The sequence below is a fragment of the Stylophora pistillata genome, chromosome 1 (genome assembly GCF_964205215.1).
Source record: "Stylophora pistillata chromosome 1, jaStyPist1.2, whole genome shotgun sequence".
Taxonomy (NCBI): domain Eukaryota; kingdom Metazoa; phylum Cnidaria; class Anthozoa; order Scleractinia; family Pocilloporidae; genus Stylophora; species Stylophora pistillata.
The window spans coordinates 38,151,553-38,172,689 of NC_142519.1; the positions used below are offsets into that span (position 1 = coordinate 38,151,553).

Below are 21,137 nucleotides of genomic sequence, written 5' to 3' on the forward strand. Positions count from 1 at the left end.
TGACCCCAGGGTCGACCCCCAGGATGGCAGCTGCTAAGTGCATAATTATTAACCCCGTTATTTGATTTGCGTTTATTTTGATGAGATCCCTGAGATAAAAGATAGTTTATGACGAAAAAATTCATTTTAAGAAAGAAATGATCCTGTACTTTTAGATCATATATCCTATGAATACACTCCTCATAAATTATTCGGGCTTTCCGAAGGATACGCCCGAGATAAATTCGGCTTTTTTTTTCGCTGAATATAAGTCTGGTTGGCTCACTGAAAATAATTCTGGTTGGCTCGCTGAGAATAAGTCTAGTTAGCTCGCTGAGAATGAGTCTGGTTGACTTGCTGAGATGTTTGGTATTGCTATAATAAAAATTATTTCAGCCAACATTTCTGAAATAGGGTTAGCTGAAGTGGGAGTATGTCTTTCTGTCATTAGAAAGATATACTTCCACTTGTTTTTTCCTCTTTTTTCCCCAGTACAACAGTCTAATGGCAAGTGATGGATGCTTACATTGTAACAATGAAACTGTGAATGAATAGGGGTGGTAGGTGTGAATTATGTAAATCTTATTGTGGAATCTTAAAGTAACATGCCCCACCTTTCCTCCAAAAAAAATAAAAATAACCAGAATACTAAATGCCAAGTTGTCAACCCTTTCTCTTACAACTTAGTTCATTTCTGGTACTTAATTTAGTTCATAACTTCCTTTCCTTTTTTTTTTTAATTCTCTTCCTTGCCATGGTCATAATCACTGCAATTTCTGGGTTTACCTTATTTATCATTTTTGGCCTAGAGTTCCATCTTGTCTCTTGGAAGTCAAATCATCCATCTAGAAGGCCTTTTTTAGTTGAAGAGTGTTTCATATTCCTATTACCCATGCCTGTCATCTTAAATTGACTTTCAATCAAAATTCACACCTAACTGTTTGTATTTGTTTCTCTTCCACAGTTGATGACTGGGATGGGAATTCACAGAAATGCAAACCAATGATATTTATCATGTGCTAGATAAATAAATCTTGAATATTAATAAAAATCATCAAAATATACTGGCTGACTTATGCAAAATAGTTATAGTAGCATGGGAACAAATAGGGAGATGAAGAGAACCATCTGAATTAAATTAAATAAGTTTAGATCCTAAAAGTGATTACAGTGAAGGAACAATGTCTGACTCAGTTAATAGCAAATCAGTTCTTGAAAATCTTGTAAGAAATAATAATGAATGCACAGGGTTTTCAATGAGGTTTTCAGTTTTTTGTATGACATGTATTTTTAACCCACAAAAAGGTCAAAATAGGTGTATTGCCTCTTGGTATCAGATGAAAGTCAAATCCCTTTGATTGAATATACTAAAACTGTAATTAGTACTACTTCTCTTGTTGTAGCCATCGACGATATTCAATATTGAGATATTTTTCTATTAAAAACAATATGAACTATTGAAAAGTAATATTACTTCAATCAACTAATTTGTGAAAACTCCCCTTGGGTGAACATTTTGCAACAAACTTTGACTCGATATCGATAAAAGGTAAAAAATTCCCTTCTCCTTGCAGTTAAAGGCAAGTACATTACCTACTCATAGTTCATAAATGTACATCTTTCGTGGTTTTAATTTCTGCTGAAATTTATGCCAGAAGCTCTATAAAAATATCGGTTTAGGCCTTCGCTGCACTTTATAATCCCAAGAAAAAGAAAATGGAGATTACCTTAACATATTGCAGCAAAATCCCAGCTTATCTTGAACCTAAAACTTTACCATGGAAAACAAACTATACTTCTGCGCATGCGCCAAGAGCAAAGTCTGGCACACGAGCCTTCTTTCGCAAAACGAGTCTCGTTTTGTCAAACGAGTCTCGTTTCCAAAAACGAGTCTCGTTTCCAAAAACGAGTCTCGTTTCCAAAAACGAGACTCGTTTCTAGAAACGAGTCTCGTTTCTATTCACAAACAAACGAGTCTCGCTTTAAATCGTTTATCGAGTGACTTATAAATCGTGACGATTTAAAATCGACTCGTTGCCCAGAAACTGTGAGTGATCCCGAGTCTCGCTTTAAATCGTTTATCGAGTGACTTATAAATCGTGACGATTTAAAATCGACTGGTTGCCCAGAAACTGTGAGTGATCCTTGAATTCCGTGGTCGAGTAGAATCGATTACGAATTGAATCGAACTCAATTTCAATCGAGCTCAATATTCCGAATGTCTTCCGAGGTCGAGTAGAATCGAGTACGATTTCAATCGAACTCAGTTTCAATCGAGCTCAATATTGGCCTAATGACTTTCGAGGTCGAGTAGAATCGAGTACGAATTCAATCGAACTCAATTTCAATCGAGATAGGTTTAATACGAGCTCGAATAAAAGTGAGCTCGAACCATTCGAAGTAACCGTGCTCGGTCTTGATCGAGGTCCACAACGAAGAATGAGCTCGGTTGTAAAGTCGCTGTCATCGAGCTCGGTATTTGGCGAGTACGAGTGAAATGGAGGTCAAGGATCACTCACAGTTTCTGGGCAACGAGTCGATTTTAAATCGTCACGATTTATAAGTCACTCGATAAACGATTTAAAGCGAGACTCGTTTGTTTGTGAATAGAAACGAGACTCGTTTATAGAAACGAGACTCGTTTGTAGAAACGAGACTCGTTTGTAGAAACGAGACTCGTTTGTAGAAACGAGACTCGTTTGTAGAAACGAGACTCGTTTTTAGAAACGAGACTCGTTTGACAAAACGAGAGTCGTTTTGCGAAAGAAGGCTCGTGTGCCAAACTTTGCTCTTGGCGCATGCGCAGAAGTATAGTTTTTTTTCCAGGGTAAAGTTTTAGGTTCAAGATAAGCTGGGATTTTGCTGCAATTTGTTAAGGTAATCTCTATTTTCTTTTTCTTGGGATTACAAAGTGCAGGGAAGGCCTAAACCGATATTTTTATAGAGCTTCTGGCATAAATTTCAGCAGATAAAGTAGCACTGGATATTTGTGTCGAATTAAGTTTAAAGCTTGAATCGGATCCTATCCCATTACTAAGGTTACTTCATTTTTCCACAACAAGAGGGAAACCAGAAATTAAAACCATGAAAGATGTACATTTTGATAAATAAAAATTAAATGCAGAAACTTCATATTCATTATGCAAGGAATATTTCATCATATTTTGCTGTTTTAGACTTTTTTTCCCTTCAAGCAGACGCATAGCTGTTTGAACTTGGGCTTTCTCTATCGCACATCTGGAGTTATCTTTAGGAGACTGCCCTATTGCCATTTGTGCTGTCGTTACGCAATTTTGTCATTTCCAATCATGGATAAGTCTACTTGTTTTTATTTTTGCCTGCTAGAGTGTAATGAATGTTGTTATGGTACTAGACAATAATCAAAAAAATATATTACTATATAGCAGTAGGTTCTTACAGATGCCAAAGGTTGAAATTGAAAAAAAAAAAAGCCGAATTTATTTCGGGCGTTTCCTTCGGAAAGCCCGAGTAATTTATGAAAACTGTATTTATAGAATACATGATCTAAAAGTACATGATCATTTCTTTCTTAAAATGAATTTTTTCGTCGTAAACTATCTTTTATCTCAGGGATCTCATCAAAATAAACGCAAATCAAAATGACAAATCTAATTCGCTATGAAAAAATGCTCTGACATGTTTATGTTTAGGAAAATTTTCTAGATTATTACAGAGATGAGATTGCTTCGGTAAGGATATTTTTAAGAAAGAGAGCTTTGATTTAGTGATTGTTTGTGAATTTTTAAGAAACAGATAACGAGATTAATAATTATGTACCTAGCAGCTGCCATCCTGGGGGTCGACCCTGGGGTCATACGGGGGAATAGACTTTCGTCGCCAATTTTGCATTGAAGTGCATTTGCACCTCCGAGACGAGACACATGGGAAAACACCCACTGGATTTTTACCATTGCCGCCATCTTGAGAATAAAAGATCCTTACCATGGTGACTGGCTATTACCATTGATACCTACAGATGTAAAAAAACTACTACTACTACTACTACTTTTTCCAGTTAGTCGCCGGCAAAAAGCCACATAGGATGTTTTTAACTTTGAGCCCTGTATAGCCCTGTATAGTAAACACAAGCTGAAGTAAGTTTTAGTTTGTGGCAAATAACATTCTTTTGGAGCATTACATTGTTTGAGTTAGTAGAGCATACTTCTTTGTCCCCAGGGGAAGGGCATTGGTAGCTTTATATTGAACAATGTTATTGTTGGTTAGGGGGCTTAGGAAATTCCTTTGCAAATGCCCAGGGGTTCCCCGGGGTCACCCTCTCCCCCCCTGGGACGGCCGCTGATAAGTGCATAATGACCATAATGACTGAAACAAAAACTTTTGTTATCAGTTGCATATAATTATAGCTCGTTGACCTCTTTGCCTCTGGAAAATGTTGTCAAATAATACCATCTGGCCCGATTACAGTCGACTAATACATATTGGAAAACTTTATATCATTTATTCTCATCACATTTGCAAAGATAACTTTTTGACAGGTATTGAAAGAAAAGTTAAGGCTATTTCAATATAGAAGACATTGCATGATAATTTTTGCACTTATTAATAACTTCATCTACACTTTAACTAGGTTTTTCGTTTCCTTCTTGCTGAGATTCATTATTTTTCTTCTTTCTTCTCTTTCGGGTCTTCTTTTTCTTCCTTTCTGGTTCTGTGTGAGGATAGTAAGAAGAAATTGTTGTCGTCAGTTGTTTATAGGTTTTTGGTCATGCGGGATTGGCCTGAATTTCCCATTTTGGAATGCTTTGAGCAAATTAGAAAACTGGAGAAATTCTTCAGCCATGAAACTTAATGAATTTTGTTTGTTAAATCTTACCCTCACTTAAAGTTTTCCTCTCTTCAATGTCATGTCTTTGCCCTCCCATGTCCTTGTCATCTTTAAAGTTAAAGGGAAAGGCCTTGATTTTTTTTCTTCTTGCAGTTGGCAGTTAAATTTGTATTATGCATGAGTCTATAAAAACATAACTTTATAAAGGTGATTTCTTGTTACTTTATGTAAAGTTTGCTATGTTTAGAAGTACAGAAACAAATAGGTTTACAGCTTCATTTTTTCATTTTTAATTTTTTAAAATTCTGTAAAGAAAATTTTTCCACTTACCAGGAATAGTGGAATCAAGGGATTTATCAGTATCGGGCTTCATACACGAGTAAGTCCCTTTAGAACTTCTGCAATAGAACCTTCTGCTATCACATCACACTCTACACACAGTTCCCGCAAGCCAGCATCCTGGAAGCGTTTGCCAGTGTTGGACAACATGGTGCATGCTGTGTGGAATACTTCCATTTTCATAACCATATCTTTCAATTTTGCGCTTTGTTTCCATTGTCCCTCGCTTGCCTTTGCATACAGTGTTAAGTCAATGACGAAGCCGATGCTCTTTAAGTTGAGCGTGTTCTTTACCTTGAGAGACTGCACTAGAACCTTGTGAACGGTAGCCATGTCATTAGCAGGCACATCGATACTCGGGAGATACCTGTTGACAGCCAGTGAGATAGTTGAACCTCATTAAGGACAGAAATGTTAAATCCATCCTAGCCACTGGCTTTTTGGTTCCTGCACCAGAAAGGGTCTCCTCCAATCTATCTATAATACCCCACGGGAGTGTTGCTTTGATATATGGCTTGATAGTTTCAGGCAAAGGACCGATCTCATGCCCCAATCGGTGTGGCATCTGGATAAGTTGAACATTGTTCGGCATACGGTAACAGTATTTGCTTGGGTGGTTTTTGTACTCCTGCCGTAACTCCTTAAATAATGTCCTGGCCAAAAGAGGTAACAAGGCGCCGCACGCGATCAGAATATTCCGCCGAGATGTGTGTGTGTTGCCAGTTTAGAGTATAGAAACGCATCTAGTTCTTCTGAAAGTTTGACTGCACTATCACATAGCTCGGTAGGTTTCGGAGGCCATGACATCTTACTAATATTTGGGTGAAGTGCATCACAGAAGTACAGGCCAGCTTAAGATTCATATATAAATATGAAAGGAAACCCTCTGTATTAACATCTGAAGTTTCTTCTCGGATTACCCTAGACGTGGGTGTGATGGATTTTCAGAACGGTTTACTTTTAAGTGTAAGCAGATGCTGAAAGTGTGGCCTGAGAAAGGCTTTGAATGGCGACGCACCTCATTTCTGTGTTTTCAAACATACAACCATTTTTCGCGATTTTCTTTACATATCAAGAAAAACATCTCGATTTCTCCTTTGATGCTGATCATGATCACAGACTTTCTTTTTTTGAATTTGTTATTTCATGCTATTCTGACATCTTACTTTTCTACATTTACATATCCGCTCGCTTGCACCGGCTCTACAATCTCTTCTTTTCTACTTTTTATTCCAAACAAGTTAATGAAATGACTTATATCTACTTGTACGTCTTTGGCAGGAACAACAGCAATCCATCGTTTCATGAAAAACATCTTCCCGTCATTGCTTTGTGCAGTGGCTTTGGTTGGATGTTTTCCACGCATCGAGTGGCAGTTTGGGAGTTTACAATGGAAAAATTTGATTAAGACAACAAAAAAAAAACTGTTAAAACATCGATCGATCCCTTCAGAAAAACACACTTTCTGTGTTGAGTCCATCACCTTTTCAATCAACCAATAAAAAAAATTCAATTGCCGTATTCTGGTTCTTGCTCGCAAGAAAGTTGAGAAATCTCCAATTAAATCCATATATAATTAAACTATACCCGTGTGTTTTGAAAGGTAGAAACCAAAGAATTTGCTACAATAATATTTCTTCTGATTGGAAATTATTGAATCAAGGTACTACTCAAGGTAGCGTAAGCGGACACTAACTATTCCATATTTTTATAAATGATCTAGAGATCTATTTAGATACCCTGCCAGTGTTATTCTAGTATGCTGCTGTTTCACTGAAATATCATTGCTCCTGTTTACAAAGTTAAAGACATGTCTGAGACATTGGTCAAACATTTCTTAGAGTGGATAGAAAAAATGGAATGTTATTTAACCCCAGCAAATGTAAGGAGCTTACAGTCCTTGAAAGGCAATCATGAATTGTACCCTCCTGTGTTAGGGATCCCTAGTTGTACTTATGTGAGCATTCTAGGTGTCACCTTTCAGAGTGACTGTAGGTTCAATACACATGTTAAAGTGCACCTAAACCCAAAATTTTTTTTTCGCTTAACGAAATAAGCTTATTTTTTGGAGTATTTCTGTGCAAAAATTTTTTAATTTGCTCAAATCTTTAATTTTCTATGCCCAGTCAAAATACGGAAAATCGGCCGCCATCTTGCCCCACGACCGAGTTTAAAGAAGAATGGCTCTAGCGGGTAATGTGACGTCAAATCGAGAACACGAAAGTCTGCATCTCACACATTTTCACTTGTTTGGGAAGATTGTCGTCGATATTGTCCGAAATATGCCGACTAGGTGTGTTGTATGAAGAATGTACGAAGCGCGATACCCTCTTGCAAATTTCGCACGTTGCTACATCCTTCTACAACACACTTAGTCGGCATATTTTCGGACAATTATCTACTACAACCTTCCCAAACAAGTGAAAATGTGTGAAATGCAGACTTTCGTGTTCTCGATTTGACGTCACATTACCCACTAGAGCCATTCCTCTTTAAACTCGGTCGTGGGGCAAGATGGCGGCCGATTTTCCGTATTTTGACTGGGCATAGAAAATTGAAGATTTGAGCAAATAAAAAAATTTTTTCGCAGAAATACTCAAAAAAATAAGCTTACTTCGTTAAGCGAAAAAAATTTTTTGGGTGTAGGTGCACTTTAAATGCCTCTATGTCCTTAGATGTCTACGTAAAGAGGGGTATAAGCAGGTACAAATAGACTTTCTTTTCGATTCCTTAGTACTTCCCCGATTTCACATATGCCCATATGGAGCATCAGACTCCGACCTCACCCCACTACAATGTTTTTTTCGATCGTTGGAAACGGAATTTTATTACAAGAAATCACAATTTACGATCAATTTTACAGAAGCAGCAGTATTTTTAAAAAGGTTTCTAAGGCCGCCAATCACCCCTGTCGCTTTTTATTCCGCTTGTAAAGGCCTGCAGCTACAACTTACGGACTACGTCTGGCACCAGAACAAGCATCAAAAGTAAACGTTTTAAAAATACATTCGTTGGTCGTTTAATTTTTAGACATAACCTATATGACAATTTTTAACTGTAATCAAGTGGTAAATTTAATTTTGTGGAATTATTAACCTTTTACTCTTTTAACTCAAATTGCTTGTAACATTAGGACTGTATTTTTCTGTTTTGAATCAATAGAGACCATTATTATTATTGTTATTACTATTATTATTTATCATTATTAAGCGCGCTTATTTAAGGTTACTTCCTACCTTCAGAGGCTAATTTGTTTTGGGACTAGATTGAAGTTACACTTTTTAACTAGTGTTTGCAAAAGAAAAAAAATTAAAAATTTCAAAAAGCGTCCGACTTATTTAAAAAAAAGTATTTTCGAATAAAAGTTAATAAATCAGGAAGGTGTCATAATCTCGTAAATGGGCGAACCCCCCGGGGGAATATTCGAATATTAGGAGGAATATTACATCGCGCCCTTGACAAATTTCATACGTGGAAGTAATCTGCTCGTAGAAAGTCTTTTCTCGTGGATATAACACAAAACTCAAAATTAGAGAAGAGTCCTTGGGTAAAGAAAAAGAGAAAAAGGTCCAAAGAAGAGAGAGATGGCAGCATTTTGTCAAAAAAAAAGAAAAAACAAAACAAAACAAAGCGACAAAGGTTCTTGGTTTGGCCAGGAGCCGTCGACAAGCTTGGCATCCACTGAAGATCGACAGCATTCAATTATCCTTGGGGCAAAGAGCGGAAAAATTAAAGTCAACACCACAGAAGGTTGTAAACAAGATTCTTCGTTGGAATCTGACGAAACCGATGGAGAAAAAGAAGAATGCGACAGATTTACCCTTTCTGCCGAGGGTTTTCTCTTCGCCGACTTTGTCCATTACAAAACGATCAACAGGGCGAGAAAAAAAAAAAAAGACTGCTACACGATACTTTTCCCGGGACAATCTTGATCCATTGTCATTGACGGCGGGTCTCGTCTTTCTCATTGGTTTGCGGTTTCGGGAGGCGAGATAATCTCCTGGTGTGGCGCAAGTTGTTTACAAACCTTTGGGAGCTAAAATCTCGCATTTGATTTTGAGAGGAATACATCCACTTTGAACGAATTTATAGGGTATGTAGATTTGACCAATTTTCGTGAAATTTCGCCAAAACATTCCCGGGATGATGACGAACAAAAGTGTGTCAGGAAATTTTGATCTTTTAAATATTTTTTACGTGGTGTCCATTTACGCAAAACGCTTCGCATATTTTTCGCTACTCTAACTTTAGATGCGAATATCCAGACAACCAATCAGAATATTGGAAAAGCCTGACACATTTTTGTTGATTGATACCTTGTGAATGAGACTAGGCAGCCATTTTTCTCGTGCCGCGGGATCCGATACCTGATAAATTCAATAGAAAAACACTCGGTCGTTTCACGCCTTTCCGGCTCCTGACACTTCCTAAGTGAAAAAATCGCCGAAATTATATTTCTATCGTAAATTGCATTTATTAACCTTTGTTTTGATGTCTAGTTTGTTAGGGTTTTCTTCCAACTAGCGCGCGTACGAATTTTCTCCCGAAGGACATCCGCGAAGGTAGGAGGTAACCTTAATTTTTGGGCTTTCAGGTTGGGCGCTTATTTGAGGCTGGGCGCTTATTTGAGGCTGGGCGCTTATTTGAGGCTGGGCGCTTTTTTGAGGCTGGGCGCTTATTTGAGGCTGGGCGCTTATTTGAGGCTGGGCGCTTATGGTAACCCATTCTCCCTGAGGTCATACCGCTGACAAACGCCAAGATGCCCCTAGGCTCGAGATTGAACTTTCCCACGCCGGCAAAGGTCCTTGAATTAAGCGCAATGTCATTCAAATTTTTACTTTGCCATCAAGGTCGTAATTTTACATCTTAGATTTACTGGCTTCGTTCACGCCTTCAGCCTTATCTTTTTCTCCCTTCGATGTTTTTTTAATTTTTAACAAGCACAGCGTGTTCCAACTTGATGTGACAGCTTAGACTTAGTTATGGCTTAGAGAGGAAACCAGCAGCTACAGCCACAATGGTACGCGTGTGTCGAGAATGGCAGTCGTTTTAGAAGTTGCTTAACGAGAATGTAGTGGAATACATCACATAAACAATCCATTTCTGTTACATGATGACACATCTATGCTTTTGAAATGATACCGGTTGCTACGTTGTTTACAAGGCAAGAGTCGAGAGTCGGGTAAGTACGTGACTAAATTCAGCTGAATTTTATAAGTTCACAGTTCAACTTATGTTACAAGTAAGCTAGTGCCACGTATTCTTATTACAGTATCATACATGCCAAGCAAAGGTTTTGATTACCCTCCTGTCCAATAGCCAAAGGGTTTTTGGGCGGAATTACGCGAAACAATTCCATGTTTAAATAAATTTGGCCCCAGCGTTTCATTATTCAATAACTATTTACAATCAGGCTTGTTTACTGGAGGTTTGAGATGGATCCAAAAACGAACGCAGCTCCTCTAAGGATTTGGGAAATTTTTCTTTATAAAGTTCCCTGTGAAATCTGTGTCACTACGTTCCGAAAGTAAAGATGACCCATGATCTGACCTTGAACTGAGTTCACTTGCAAACGAGGATACGTTCTTAATTTACGTTGATTTGGAGTCTGGCCCAGTTACAACGCCGAATTTTTCTAGGACACGAAGAAGCTAATCAACTACTTTAACCAAGTACGTCAAAATATCGATTTTTAACCCTGTCATGTTGGTTCGTTCCGAAGATTACCTTTTTCTTGGATTAAAAATTAAAGCTAATTTTAATAAGTAACTGGCGTTACCAAGCAACTATCATTATGCATTGTTTGCGGTATTATTTGTCTCCACATTTCTTATTCAATAAACAATTTAAAAAGAAAGCTCCTAACTGGTTCAAGGCCTTTTCTTGTTATTTCCATAATATTAGGTCAATCTTAGTCAGTAGGGCTCAATGTTTTGACCCTGTGAAAAGGTTATTCACTTGAAAAACGAGTGTAAGGGTGGCCCCTTATTTTTTTTCAAGGTGAGAATTAAGTACAGTGATCTACGTATGCTGTTCCTCGGTGAAACCAAAAGTTGACCTTTTCATTTGCCAAATATTGTTTATAAATTATTGTAATTCATTGTGAGGTCCAAACAATGGATGCAAGTTCAGAATCTCAACCACTGAACTTTATCATTTGGTTAGAGCCATTTGAAAGACAAATTACCAGATGAAGTAAAAGGAAAGAAAAATAGAAATGTAATGCCACATTAGCCATGATGCGTGGAGGTTATGATTTTGATGGATCTTCATTCATTTATCTCATGCATTATGAAGAATTGAAACAACTCAGAAGGCAGATATGTTTCTGTACTTTCCATTTCGTATTTATTCGCTCAGGAGAAAAGGCACAGAAATTTTAGCAATCTGTAGTAATTTAACCATATTGCATAACCAAGTTATAAAGGGGAAGAGCTTGAATATCCAGCCCAGGAGAGGTAGGAGATGACTTGGCTTAGTAAAAAATGTATTATCAAAAACCAGGTAATTGCCAAGTCAATTAGGTAGTGGAATTATCACAACCTTGGAAATATGTTAAGAGTTCATTTATAAATTTTAAAATAGGAAGAACATTGTTTATCCTGAGATCACTCTCTCCGCTGATGGGAAACATTGAAATCAAGGTTAAAATTCAGAAAAGGAGTATTTATGCACCCATTATCAACAGCTATTTTTTTATGAAAGGCAAGTAAAGCAAACAGAATCAACTTCTTAAAATAGTTTCCACTTGATTAAAGTTCAGGGTGATATTTAAAAAATTATACAGCACTCAATGGTTCCTTTTCACTCTCATTTAGATTTTTTCCTCATTTAGTGGTACCAGTGACTTGGCTAACATATTTGTTCTTTTACAGAAATTTGGACAATTCCCCTGGAGCTTTATTCCAAAGGTTAGTATGATTGTCCCTTATTTTGTATCTATAGTTCAACTTGCTTATAATACTAAGACTCATAGTGTTTAATGGAATTAAATTTGCTGCAAATCTAAAGCTATCACTTGTAGAGGATCCATATACCTTGACTGGCCCCAAATTAAATGCTTTCTTTTTAGCTTGTTTAGGATACTGCTCTTAGACTTGCTGAGGATACTGGTCTTTGACTCACTGAGGATACTGGTCTTTGACTCGCTGAGGATACTGGTCTTTGACTCGCTGAGGATACTGGTCTTTGACTCGCTGAGGATACTGGTCTTTGACTCGCTGAGGATACTGGTCTTTGACTCGCTGAGGATACTGGTCTTTGACTCGCTGAGGATACTGGTCTTTGACTCGCTGAGGATACTGGTCTTTGACTCGCTGAGGATACTGGGCTTTGACTTGCTGAGGATACTGGACTTTGTAAGTCTGGCTCATTGAGAAGAAGTCTGGTTGACTCGCTGAGAATAATTCTGGTTGGCTCGCTGAGAACAAGTCTGGTTGGCTCGCTGAGAATAATTCTGGTTGGCTCGCTGAGAATAAGTCTGGTTGGCTTGCTGAGAATAAGTCTGGTTGGCTCGCTGAGAATAAGTCTGGTTGGCTCGCTGAGAATAAGTCTGGTTGGCTCGCTGAGAATAAGTCTGGTTGGCTCGCTGAGAATAAGTCTGGTTGGCTCGCTGAGAATAGGTCTGGTTGGCTCGCTGAGAATAAGTCTGGTTGGCTCGCTGAGAATAAGTCTGGTTGGCTCGCTGAGAATAAGTCTGGTTGGCTCGCTGAGAATGAGTCTGGTTGGCTCGCTGAGAATAATTCTGGTTGGCTCGCTGAGAATAAGTCTGGTTGGCTCGCTGAGAATAAGTCTAGTTGGCTCGCTGAGAACGAGTCTGGTTGACTCACTGAGATGTTTGGTATTGCTATAATAAAAAATTATTTCAGCCAAATTTTCTGAAATAGGGTTAGTTGTAGTGGGAGTATGTCTTTCTGTCATTAGAAAGACATACTCCCACTTGTTTTTTGCTCTTTTTTTCCCCAGTACAACTTTCTGATGTCAAGTAATGGATCTTTACATTGTAACAATGAACCTGTGAATGAATAGAGGTGGTAGGTGTGAATGATTTAAATCCTATTGTGGAATTTTAAGGTAACATGCCCCACCTTTCCTCCCCCCCCCCCCAAAAAAAAAAAAAAAAGGAAATAACCAGAATACTAAACGCCAAGTTGTCAGCCCTTTCTCTTACAAGTTAGTTGATTTAGTTCATAACTTCCTCTCCTTTTTCTTTAATTCCCTTCCTTGCCATGGTTATAATCACTGCCATTTCTGGGTTTACCTTATTTATCATTTTTGGCCTAGAGTTCCTTCTTGTCTCTTGGAAGTCAAATCATCCATCTAGAAGGCCTTTTTTAGTTGAAGATTGTTTCATCTTTCTATTACCCATGCCTGTCATCTTAAATTGACTTTCACTCAAAATTCACACCTAACTCTTTGTATTTGTTTCTCTTCCACAGTTCATGACTGGGATGGGAATTCACAGAAATGCAAACCAATGATATTTATCATGTGTTAAATAAATAAATCTTGAATATTAATAAAAAATCATCGAAATGTACTGGCTGACTTATGCAAAATAGTTATTGTAGCATGGAAAAAAAAAAGGGAGATAATAAGAACCATCTGAATTAAATTAAGTAAGTTTAGATCCTAAAAGTGATTACAGTGAAGGAACAATGTCTGATTCAGTTAATAGCAAATCAGTTCTTGAAAATCTTGTAAGAAATAATAATGAATGCACAGGGTTTTCAATGAGGTTTTCAGTTCTTTTTTTATGACATGTATTTTTAACCCACTAAAAGGTCAAAATATGTGTATTGCCTCTTGGTATCTAATGAAAGTCAAATCCCTCTAATTGAATATACTAAAACTGTAAATAGTACAACTTCTCTTGTTGTGGCCATCAGCGATATTCAATATTCAGACATTTTTCTATTAAAAACAACATGAACTATTGAAAAGTAATATTGCTTCAATCAACTGATTTGTGAAAACTCCCCTTGGGTGAACATTTTGCAACAAACTTTGATTCGATATCAATAATAGATAAAAAATTCCCTTCTCCTTGCAGTTAAAGGCAAGTACATTACCTACTCATAGTTCATAAAAGCCTTGAAAGTCTTTGAAGATGCTTGAATTCAAAAATTACAAATTCAAGGTCTTGAAAGTACTTGAATTTGAGGACTAGAACTTGATTTTTGCAATGCTTTTTCTCAACAATTTTCAAGTAAAAAATTGCAGTACTTTAATAGAAAAGCTGAGAAATAATGTTAAATAATTTTTAAACTTTCTTATGCAAACCTTTCCAAAAGAGGTCCTTCAATTTATCTAAAACTTGGCAAAGTCATTGAAAAGCCCTTCAATTTCAACCTTTAGCACCTGTAGGAACCTACTCCTATTATTTTGATTATTGTCTAGTACCATAACAACATTCATTACACTCCAGCAGGCAAAAATAAAAACAAGTAGACTTATTCATGATTGGAAATGAAAAAATTTCGTAACGACAGTAACAATGGCAACAGGGCAGTCTCCTAAAGATAACTCCAGATGTGCGATATAGAAAGCCCAAGTTGAAGCAGCTATGCGTCTACTTAAAGGGAAAAAAAAGTCTAAAACAGCAAAATATGATGAAATATTCCTTGCATAATGAATACGAAGTTTCAGCATTTAATTTTTATTTATCAAAATGTACATCTTTCATGGTTTTAATTTCTGGTTTCCCTCTTGTTGTGGAAAGATGAAGTAACTTTAGTAATGGGATAGGATCCGATTCAATTAATTAATTAATTAGTTAATTAATTAGTGCTACTTTATGTGCTGAAATTCATGCTAGAAGCTCTATAAAAATATCGGTTAAGGCCTTCCCTGCACTTTATAATCCCAAGAAAAAGAAAATAGAGATTACCTTAACATATTGCAGCAAAATCCCAGCTTATCTTGAACCTAAAACTTTACCCTGGAAAAAAAAAATATATACATCCGCGCATGCGCCAAGAGCAAAGTTTGGCACACGAGTATTCTTTCGCAAAACGACTCTCGTTTCGTCAAACGAGTCTCGTTTTTAAAAATGAGTGTCGTTTCTACAAACGAGTCTCGTTTCTAAAAACGAGTCTCGTTTCTAAAAACGAGTCTCGTTTCTAAAAACGAGTCTCGTTTCTAAAAACGAGTCTCGTTCCTAAACGAGTCTCGTTTCTATTCACAAACAAACGAGTCTCGCTTTAAATCGTTTATCGAGTGACTTATAAATCGTGACGATTTAAAATCGACTGGTTGCCCAGAAACTGTGAGTGATCCGAGGTCAATTTGTGAAATCGTGTACAGGTTGTTGTGCGAGCTCGAGAAAGTGAAATCGATCTCGGTTGCCCAGAAAACTAAAATGATCCCAAACCACGTTTTATAATCGAGCTCGATAACTACAAGTCGAGCTCGATTACTAATCGAGTACGATTGCTAATCGAGCTCCATAACTTATCGAGCTCGATAACTTATCGAGCTCGATAACTAATCGAGCTCGATAACTAATGGAGCTCGAATTTTTGTCGAGCGCGGTTAGAGTAAAAACGAGAAAGACTGGGAACGAGTCAAACACTGATTGAGGAGGACGATGGCGGGTAGTGGTGTCTTTGCAAGAACCTTGATCATTGGGTGAGTACTTCGTACGTTTTTAAATTTCAGCGATAGAATTCAAAGGGAAGGTATAAAAGAAGTGGGAGCAAATATATTGGAAACAGAAGTTTTCTCAAAGTATGAAAACCCCGGGTCAGGTGTAGTCATTTCGGGTAAAGAAGGATACACTTTAATCTACACTTGATTAAAACTTCGCTCGAATGGGACTTAACACAGACAAGAACTTTAGTAATCCTTATTTTATTGTAAAACGTAAAAATTTGATGGTGAACTACGCAGGGGAATACTTGTATCCCTTATTTTCACTTAAGTTCTTCACTTGATTTCGATATAAGAAATTAAAGGTCTCATCTTTACGTTCACTATAAAATTATGTACACTTTTTTAAACTCAAATAAAGCAACCTATGGTTTATAGCGAGATTTTTTAAACCATTCCATCACCTTGCAACGCAATTCCTTTCCTTTTTACTTAAGTAGCCAAAAGTAGCAACCTTTTAAAGCAAACTTGTGTCTCGAAAACCTCGACCTGGAGGTAACACTTCTAAGCACAGTGATACTTAACTATGTTTTTCAAACTCTCATTCACAATAAGAGAAAAAATAATAAAATAACCCGGCTGAATATTTAGGCTTGCAGCTTAGAAAATTACTTAACTGCTTGTAAATATGAGGATTTTTGTCTCTCACTGGATGTTCCTTTGGCCTTAGCTAGTGGAAAAATGTTGAGTTGTCTTACTATTAAATGTAACCTTGGTTACATCCAGCCCATCTACACTGACAACTTACAAGGGATTCTGAGGCATCCGAAATTTGATCTATAGGGCTTAAGAGGCTTTCTCTTTTATTTCCACCCAGTCAATTTCGCCTGAAACTCTTTCAACAGAAATATTATACTTAGGAAAGAAATAAATTAGATCTGGTTTGATTCGAAATAATTTTGACTGCATTGGGGGCCATAATTATTTAGGGACTTTTGCAAGATCTTGAAAATTGAATTATAGGCATATTTGTAACATTGTTAAATATTTGATTTGCATAGTTCAGCTACGAAATTCATATCAGATTGCTTAAAAACCTTTCTAGTTTGCAAAGAAAGTTTGAATTACCCTCTCAATATAATTATTTGAAATGGCAAACTTAAGCATATTCTGGCCCCTGTAAATCAGGCAAAATTATTTTTGACACAAAACTGACGGAGTGGAAATAAGGGAGACAACCTCTTAAGTATTTTTTTTTTCTTTGGAAGAAATGGAGATGATCCTTTAGTCAAGGTGTTAGCAGAAATCCTTACAGCCTTATTATTAAGATTCTGGACTCAATGAACATACGGCCTAATTATAACAGAGGCATGGTATAGTGGATCTTCACTGAACTGAATGAACACAACTTTATAGGGAATCACTATCTTAAAAAGCTAAGGCTATGATTAATCCTTTGACTCCTATGAGTGAATAGCATCTAACTTCTCCTTACAATGTCACCCCTGAATTACACATTCAGGTCACAAAAATGAAGGAAATGATCACCAACTAAACACACTCTAGATTGTTAAAACTAATTTTTGTTGTTAACACTTTGGAAATGTATTAAGACAGGTATTGAGAATATCCCCTCCTGATATTAGGGTTTAAAGGGTTAACAGTACACTTTCTGAATGAATGCAGTCATTGTTGTATTGTAGCCTTAACATGTTGTGTTCATTCAACTTTGGTATGACTTGTATCAACCCTCTACACTCTAGCATTAGTATGCACATTCTCCATACTGTTCTCTACACATTTCCTAAGGTGCTGACAAGGAGAGTTTGTTTATTTATCAAGAGCTTCTCCAGTTAATGATCATTTCCTCAAACCTTCATGGCCTTGTGTGTGATTGAAGGATGATGTTGTATGGAGAAATTAGATCCAAGTCCCTTTAAAGGTTTAAGTAGGAGATTTTAAGTTATTGGGACAGTGGAACCTCGATTTAATGAACCTCTCTACAACGAAGTTGTTGGTATAATGAACTGATACTTCAGTTCCAGCCCGGCTAAAGTTACAGTAATAGGAATGCTGTAGAACCTCTATAATTATAACGAACCCTCCATATAAGTAAGCAATTTCCCCAGTCCCTTGGCACTTCTTTAAATCGAGCTTCCACTGTACATGTTATCTATTTCTATTTACTACTTGAAAGGAAAAGTTGAAGAAAAAAGTTGTGTTCCTTTACACATAACCAGTATAGTAAACAAGAAAAAACCCTAATATTGTAATAGAATATCATTTGCACTTGTATACTTATGGTTAGGTGAAGTACACATGAAATGAATTTAGTAGTAATTTGGGATCTGCCTTTGTCTTGGTATGATCAAGTTCACTGGTATTACTGATCATGAGGGATGTAACACAATTTATTTTTAGTGTTTGGGATCTTCCCTCTTTCTCTTTCCCTTTCGATCCTTGTGAGATCTTTTTTCCTTTCTCTTTTTTTTAACCTGCCTGGCTCCATCTTTTGTTTCCATGTAACATAGAGGGAAAAGTGAGAGATTAGTTGAATGTTGTAATGTGCTCACTAGAATAAAGGCAAAAATGAGGGTTGTTCATGTTTACATACCATCAACTGATGATAAAAATAACAAGCTAAGGGGCTTGTTGGAGATATTTTGGGATGTACTCCCCAATCAAATTCACAACCATTATTATTTTTTTTGTTCATTTACTGGAAGAAACAGGTGCCTCACTGTGCTTCACCATGGCACAAACACTGCACAAGCAAGTTTGATAAAGAAGAGTTTTGAATATAAATATGAAGTTGGTGGTGTTAACATTGGTCATGCTTATTCTATTTACTATTTTGTTTACCTTTCATTGTCTCAGAGAGTTCCTCTTCGTCTGAGGGGTAGTTTCCCTTGAATGACACCTGCAATGAAACAAAGGCAGAGGGTGATATGCCACTCATCCCATGAGTGGCATACCACCCTTGTGTAGGTGCTGCTGGGAAGTATTATCCAGAGAATTTAAATTATTCACTGGCCCATTTCTGAAAACTGTCATACAATTTGGACCCCTTAGGGTTGAGAAGGGGGGGAGGGGTGGGGTTGGAGGTGAGTTTATATAAAAATAATGGATTTAAGGGGGAACCATCTCCCTGGATGAAATGTTGGAAGGAGGGAGGTCACACTAAATATGTTAGTAATTGTATAGTTTTGTATTTAAATGAAAACTACATTTTAAAAAATAAACAAAAAGTTCATACATGACCGTTTCCATTCCAACAATTTCCAAAGTATCTCAGTAATTGTAGAGGTTACATGATTTTACACTATTTCGACAAATCAAAATGTTCAAAAATAAACAAGAAGTGCATGCCCTCTCGCATACGATGTTATTATTTCCAAGCTAGTGTAATAAAGTAATGACAGAAAGGTGATTGTAGTTACCCACACTAATTTTTCTGTTGAATTGATTTTAACTCTGGGTTTATTTCTGCAAGGTACATACATTAATTTCTCATGCACTGTGACATTTGTTTTAGTGGTATTTGCTTTAGATCGTAGCAATGAGAGAAAGATTGCACAGTATGTCACATGAAAAAGAGTATTGTAAGTTTAAATAATTCAATGTGCACTGGTACAAGGAAGATTATCATCTAAGATGTTCTTAATAAAATTGGCCAACATTTCATTTCATTTTTTTATCACGTCACAAATGATTGCAAACTGGCAAGTTGTTCGAAGTGTTGCCTTGTAACCAATTTTAAATGCAATAAATCCTCTCACTTGGCGAGAAATTCTCAATGTTATTAGTAATTGCAAGACATCTAAAGGAATATGTATTACAGCAACCTTAGTTTTCTTTCATTCACGTTTACATCCAATCTCGCCTCTTTTCGGCATTTCGCTTATTTTATTACGGTACTTCTCATTCTTTTCCCTGGAACCATTTTTCTAGCCTACGATACAGATTATGTAGGGAGCAGCACTTACCTGCTAAGGTCTTTTCCTGTAAGAGGAGGAAATGCTCTCACCAGTAATTCTCCGATTTGGGAAGAGCTGTCGTTCTTTGTAAATGATAAATCAGAAATCCGCTTGGCGGTAGTGAGCCTGCCCAGCTCAGTCTTGTTTGGCACGCTTCTGTGCCTTTTATCCAGAAAGACAACAGTTCTTTGGAAAGCGCGCTTACTGTGGTTCATCTCGTAGAGTTGAAGGCTTAATCTAAAAGACTTAAGTGCTTGCTACACTAATCGATGTCCTTCGATGACGCGAAACCACGCCGAAAATGAAACTGACCGACGTGTATATGAAAGGCTTTTGTTTCACGGCACACCCATGTCACCTAGGCCTGTCGCTACGGGACACTTACATTGATAGTTAAACAATTTTGGGATCGTTTTCCGCAAATGCACCAAACGCAATTTTTTAATCGTCCAATTGTTCTTTAATTACATCAAACGGGCAAGTGACCCTTTTCTAGGAAGTGGTGTGCACACATAGACACCCGTACACGCAGAATGGAAACTTTATTGTTTGAACAGGAACTTGAGACCATGTATGGGTAACTGTCATTTCGCGGATCGATTGCTACCAGATCAGTATCAATTGTTATTGATGAATACGTGTCAAATTGTCCAGGGAATACACATTTCCCATTGAGGTCCACAGGGTGATATTCATCGTTTACTTATCAGTTAATCTTGGTAATTTCAACAAATTAAAAGCAGATCTCGCTTGGACTAGATCACTCCGCTGCCTTATTCATTGCCAGATTCGCTATGTCTCATGAGCATTTTGAGTTTACTTCTCCTCCCGGCGCGCTATTTAACTGTTCTGTATGGTAAGTCTTTTTTTGTTTTCTTATTATTGCGATGATTTTTATCTGTCAGCAACTGCTTGTTTTCGCTGTCACGCATCGACAGATAGATCTTCAGTGCATTCGTTAAGAAATTTCAATGTTATAGGAGATAGATTAAGAAATAACTCTCTAATTTTTAGGTCTCTTTGTTTTCTAAACTTGAGATATTCGTCGAAATGTTTTGCGCAAATTTAAAGAGCCTAGTATGGAGTCGCAATTGTGGTGGGTGTATCTTTGGTTCACTAAAATTGCGGCCGGAAAATAGTGCAAAAAGTCTGAATTTAAATTTGGCTATCCAGCCCTCTGATTATCTCAACTGAACCCAAAAAAATGTACAAAAGAACTTTTTGTAACAGATAAGTCTATATTTTTCAACAACGTGGAGCTGTATGTCAAGCAACCACCATAACTCTGAACTTCAAAATGCGCTGGTTTTCAAACCAAGCTCGGTGTCGAGTTGAACATTTCAAAACAGATAAGAAATTAGACCCCCTTATGCCTGACGAGAATAAAAATTTTCGTGGCTCTTTATTTTTGGATTTCCGGTTTGAAGTCGCACTTAAAAATCAGC

The 21,137-nt window shown here is 37.1% G+C and overlaps 2 protein-coding genes and 3 long non-coding RNA genes across 7 annotated transcripts in view; 3 read left to right on the forward strand and 2 right to left on the reverse strand.

Annotated features, from left to right (window-relative positions):
- The window catches only part of LOC148742375 (uncharacterized), a 62,947-nt gene extending 61,959 nt beyond the window's left edge, over positions 1-988 (forward strand). Inside the window, exon 11 of one of the 3 annotated variants that reach the window (XR_015999485.1) lies at positions 944-988. The gene's annotated coding sequence lies outside the window, so the exon portion shown is untranslated. The remainder of the gene's footprint in view (positions 1-943) is intronic. The other 2 variants (XR_015999478.1, XR_015999471.1) reach the window with 2 other exon arrangements.
- Positions 989-4,444: 3,456 nt separating this feature from the next.
- On the reverse strand, positions 4,445-6,498 carry LOC148742380 (uncharacterized). Its single transcript, XR_015999553.1, has 2 exons — positions 5,117-6,498; positions 4,445-4,669 (listed from the first exon to the last, which is right to left on the reverse strand). It is a non-coding gene; the product is annotated as an uncharacterized LOC148742380 (long non-coding RNA).
- Positions 4,894-8,180, forward strand: LOC148742381 (uncharacterized). Its single transcript, XR_015999552.1, has 2 exons — positions 4,894-4,993; positions 6,407-8,180. It is a non-coding gene; the product is annotated as an uncharacterized LOC148742381 (long non-coding RNA).
- Positions 8,181-9,768: 1,588 nt separating this feature from the next.
- On the forward strand, positions 9,769-13,212 carry LOC148742382 (uncharacterized). Its single transcript, XR_015999539.1, has 3 exons — positions 9,769-10,307; positions 12,001-12,036; positions 13,091-13,212. It is a non-coding gene; the product is annotated as an uncharacterized LOC148742382 (long non-coding RNA).
- On the reverse strand, positions 10,313-15,401 carry LOC148742383 (uncharacterized). The gene is made up of 2 exons (XM_088755593.1): positions 15,015-15,401; positions 10,313-12,971 (listed from the first exon to the last, which is right to left on the reverse strand). Exons 1-2 carry the CDS (start codon positions 15,020-15,022, stop codon positions 12,203-12,205), a joined length of 777 nt encoding a protein of 258 aa, XP_088611719.1. The 5' UTR covers positions 15,023-15,401; the 3' UTR covers positions 10,313-12,202.
- Between the last annotated feature and the right edge of the window lie 5,736 nt (positions 15,402-21,137).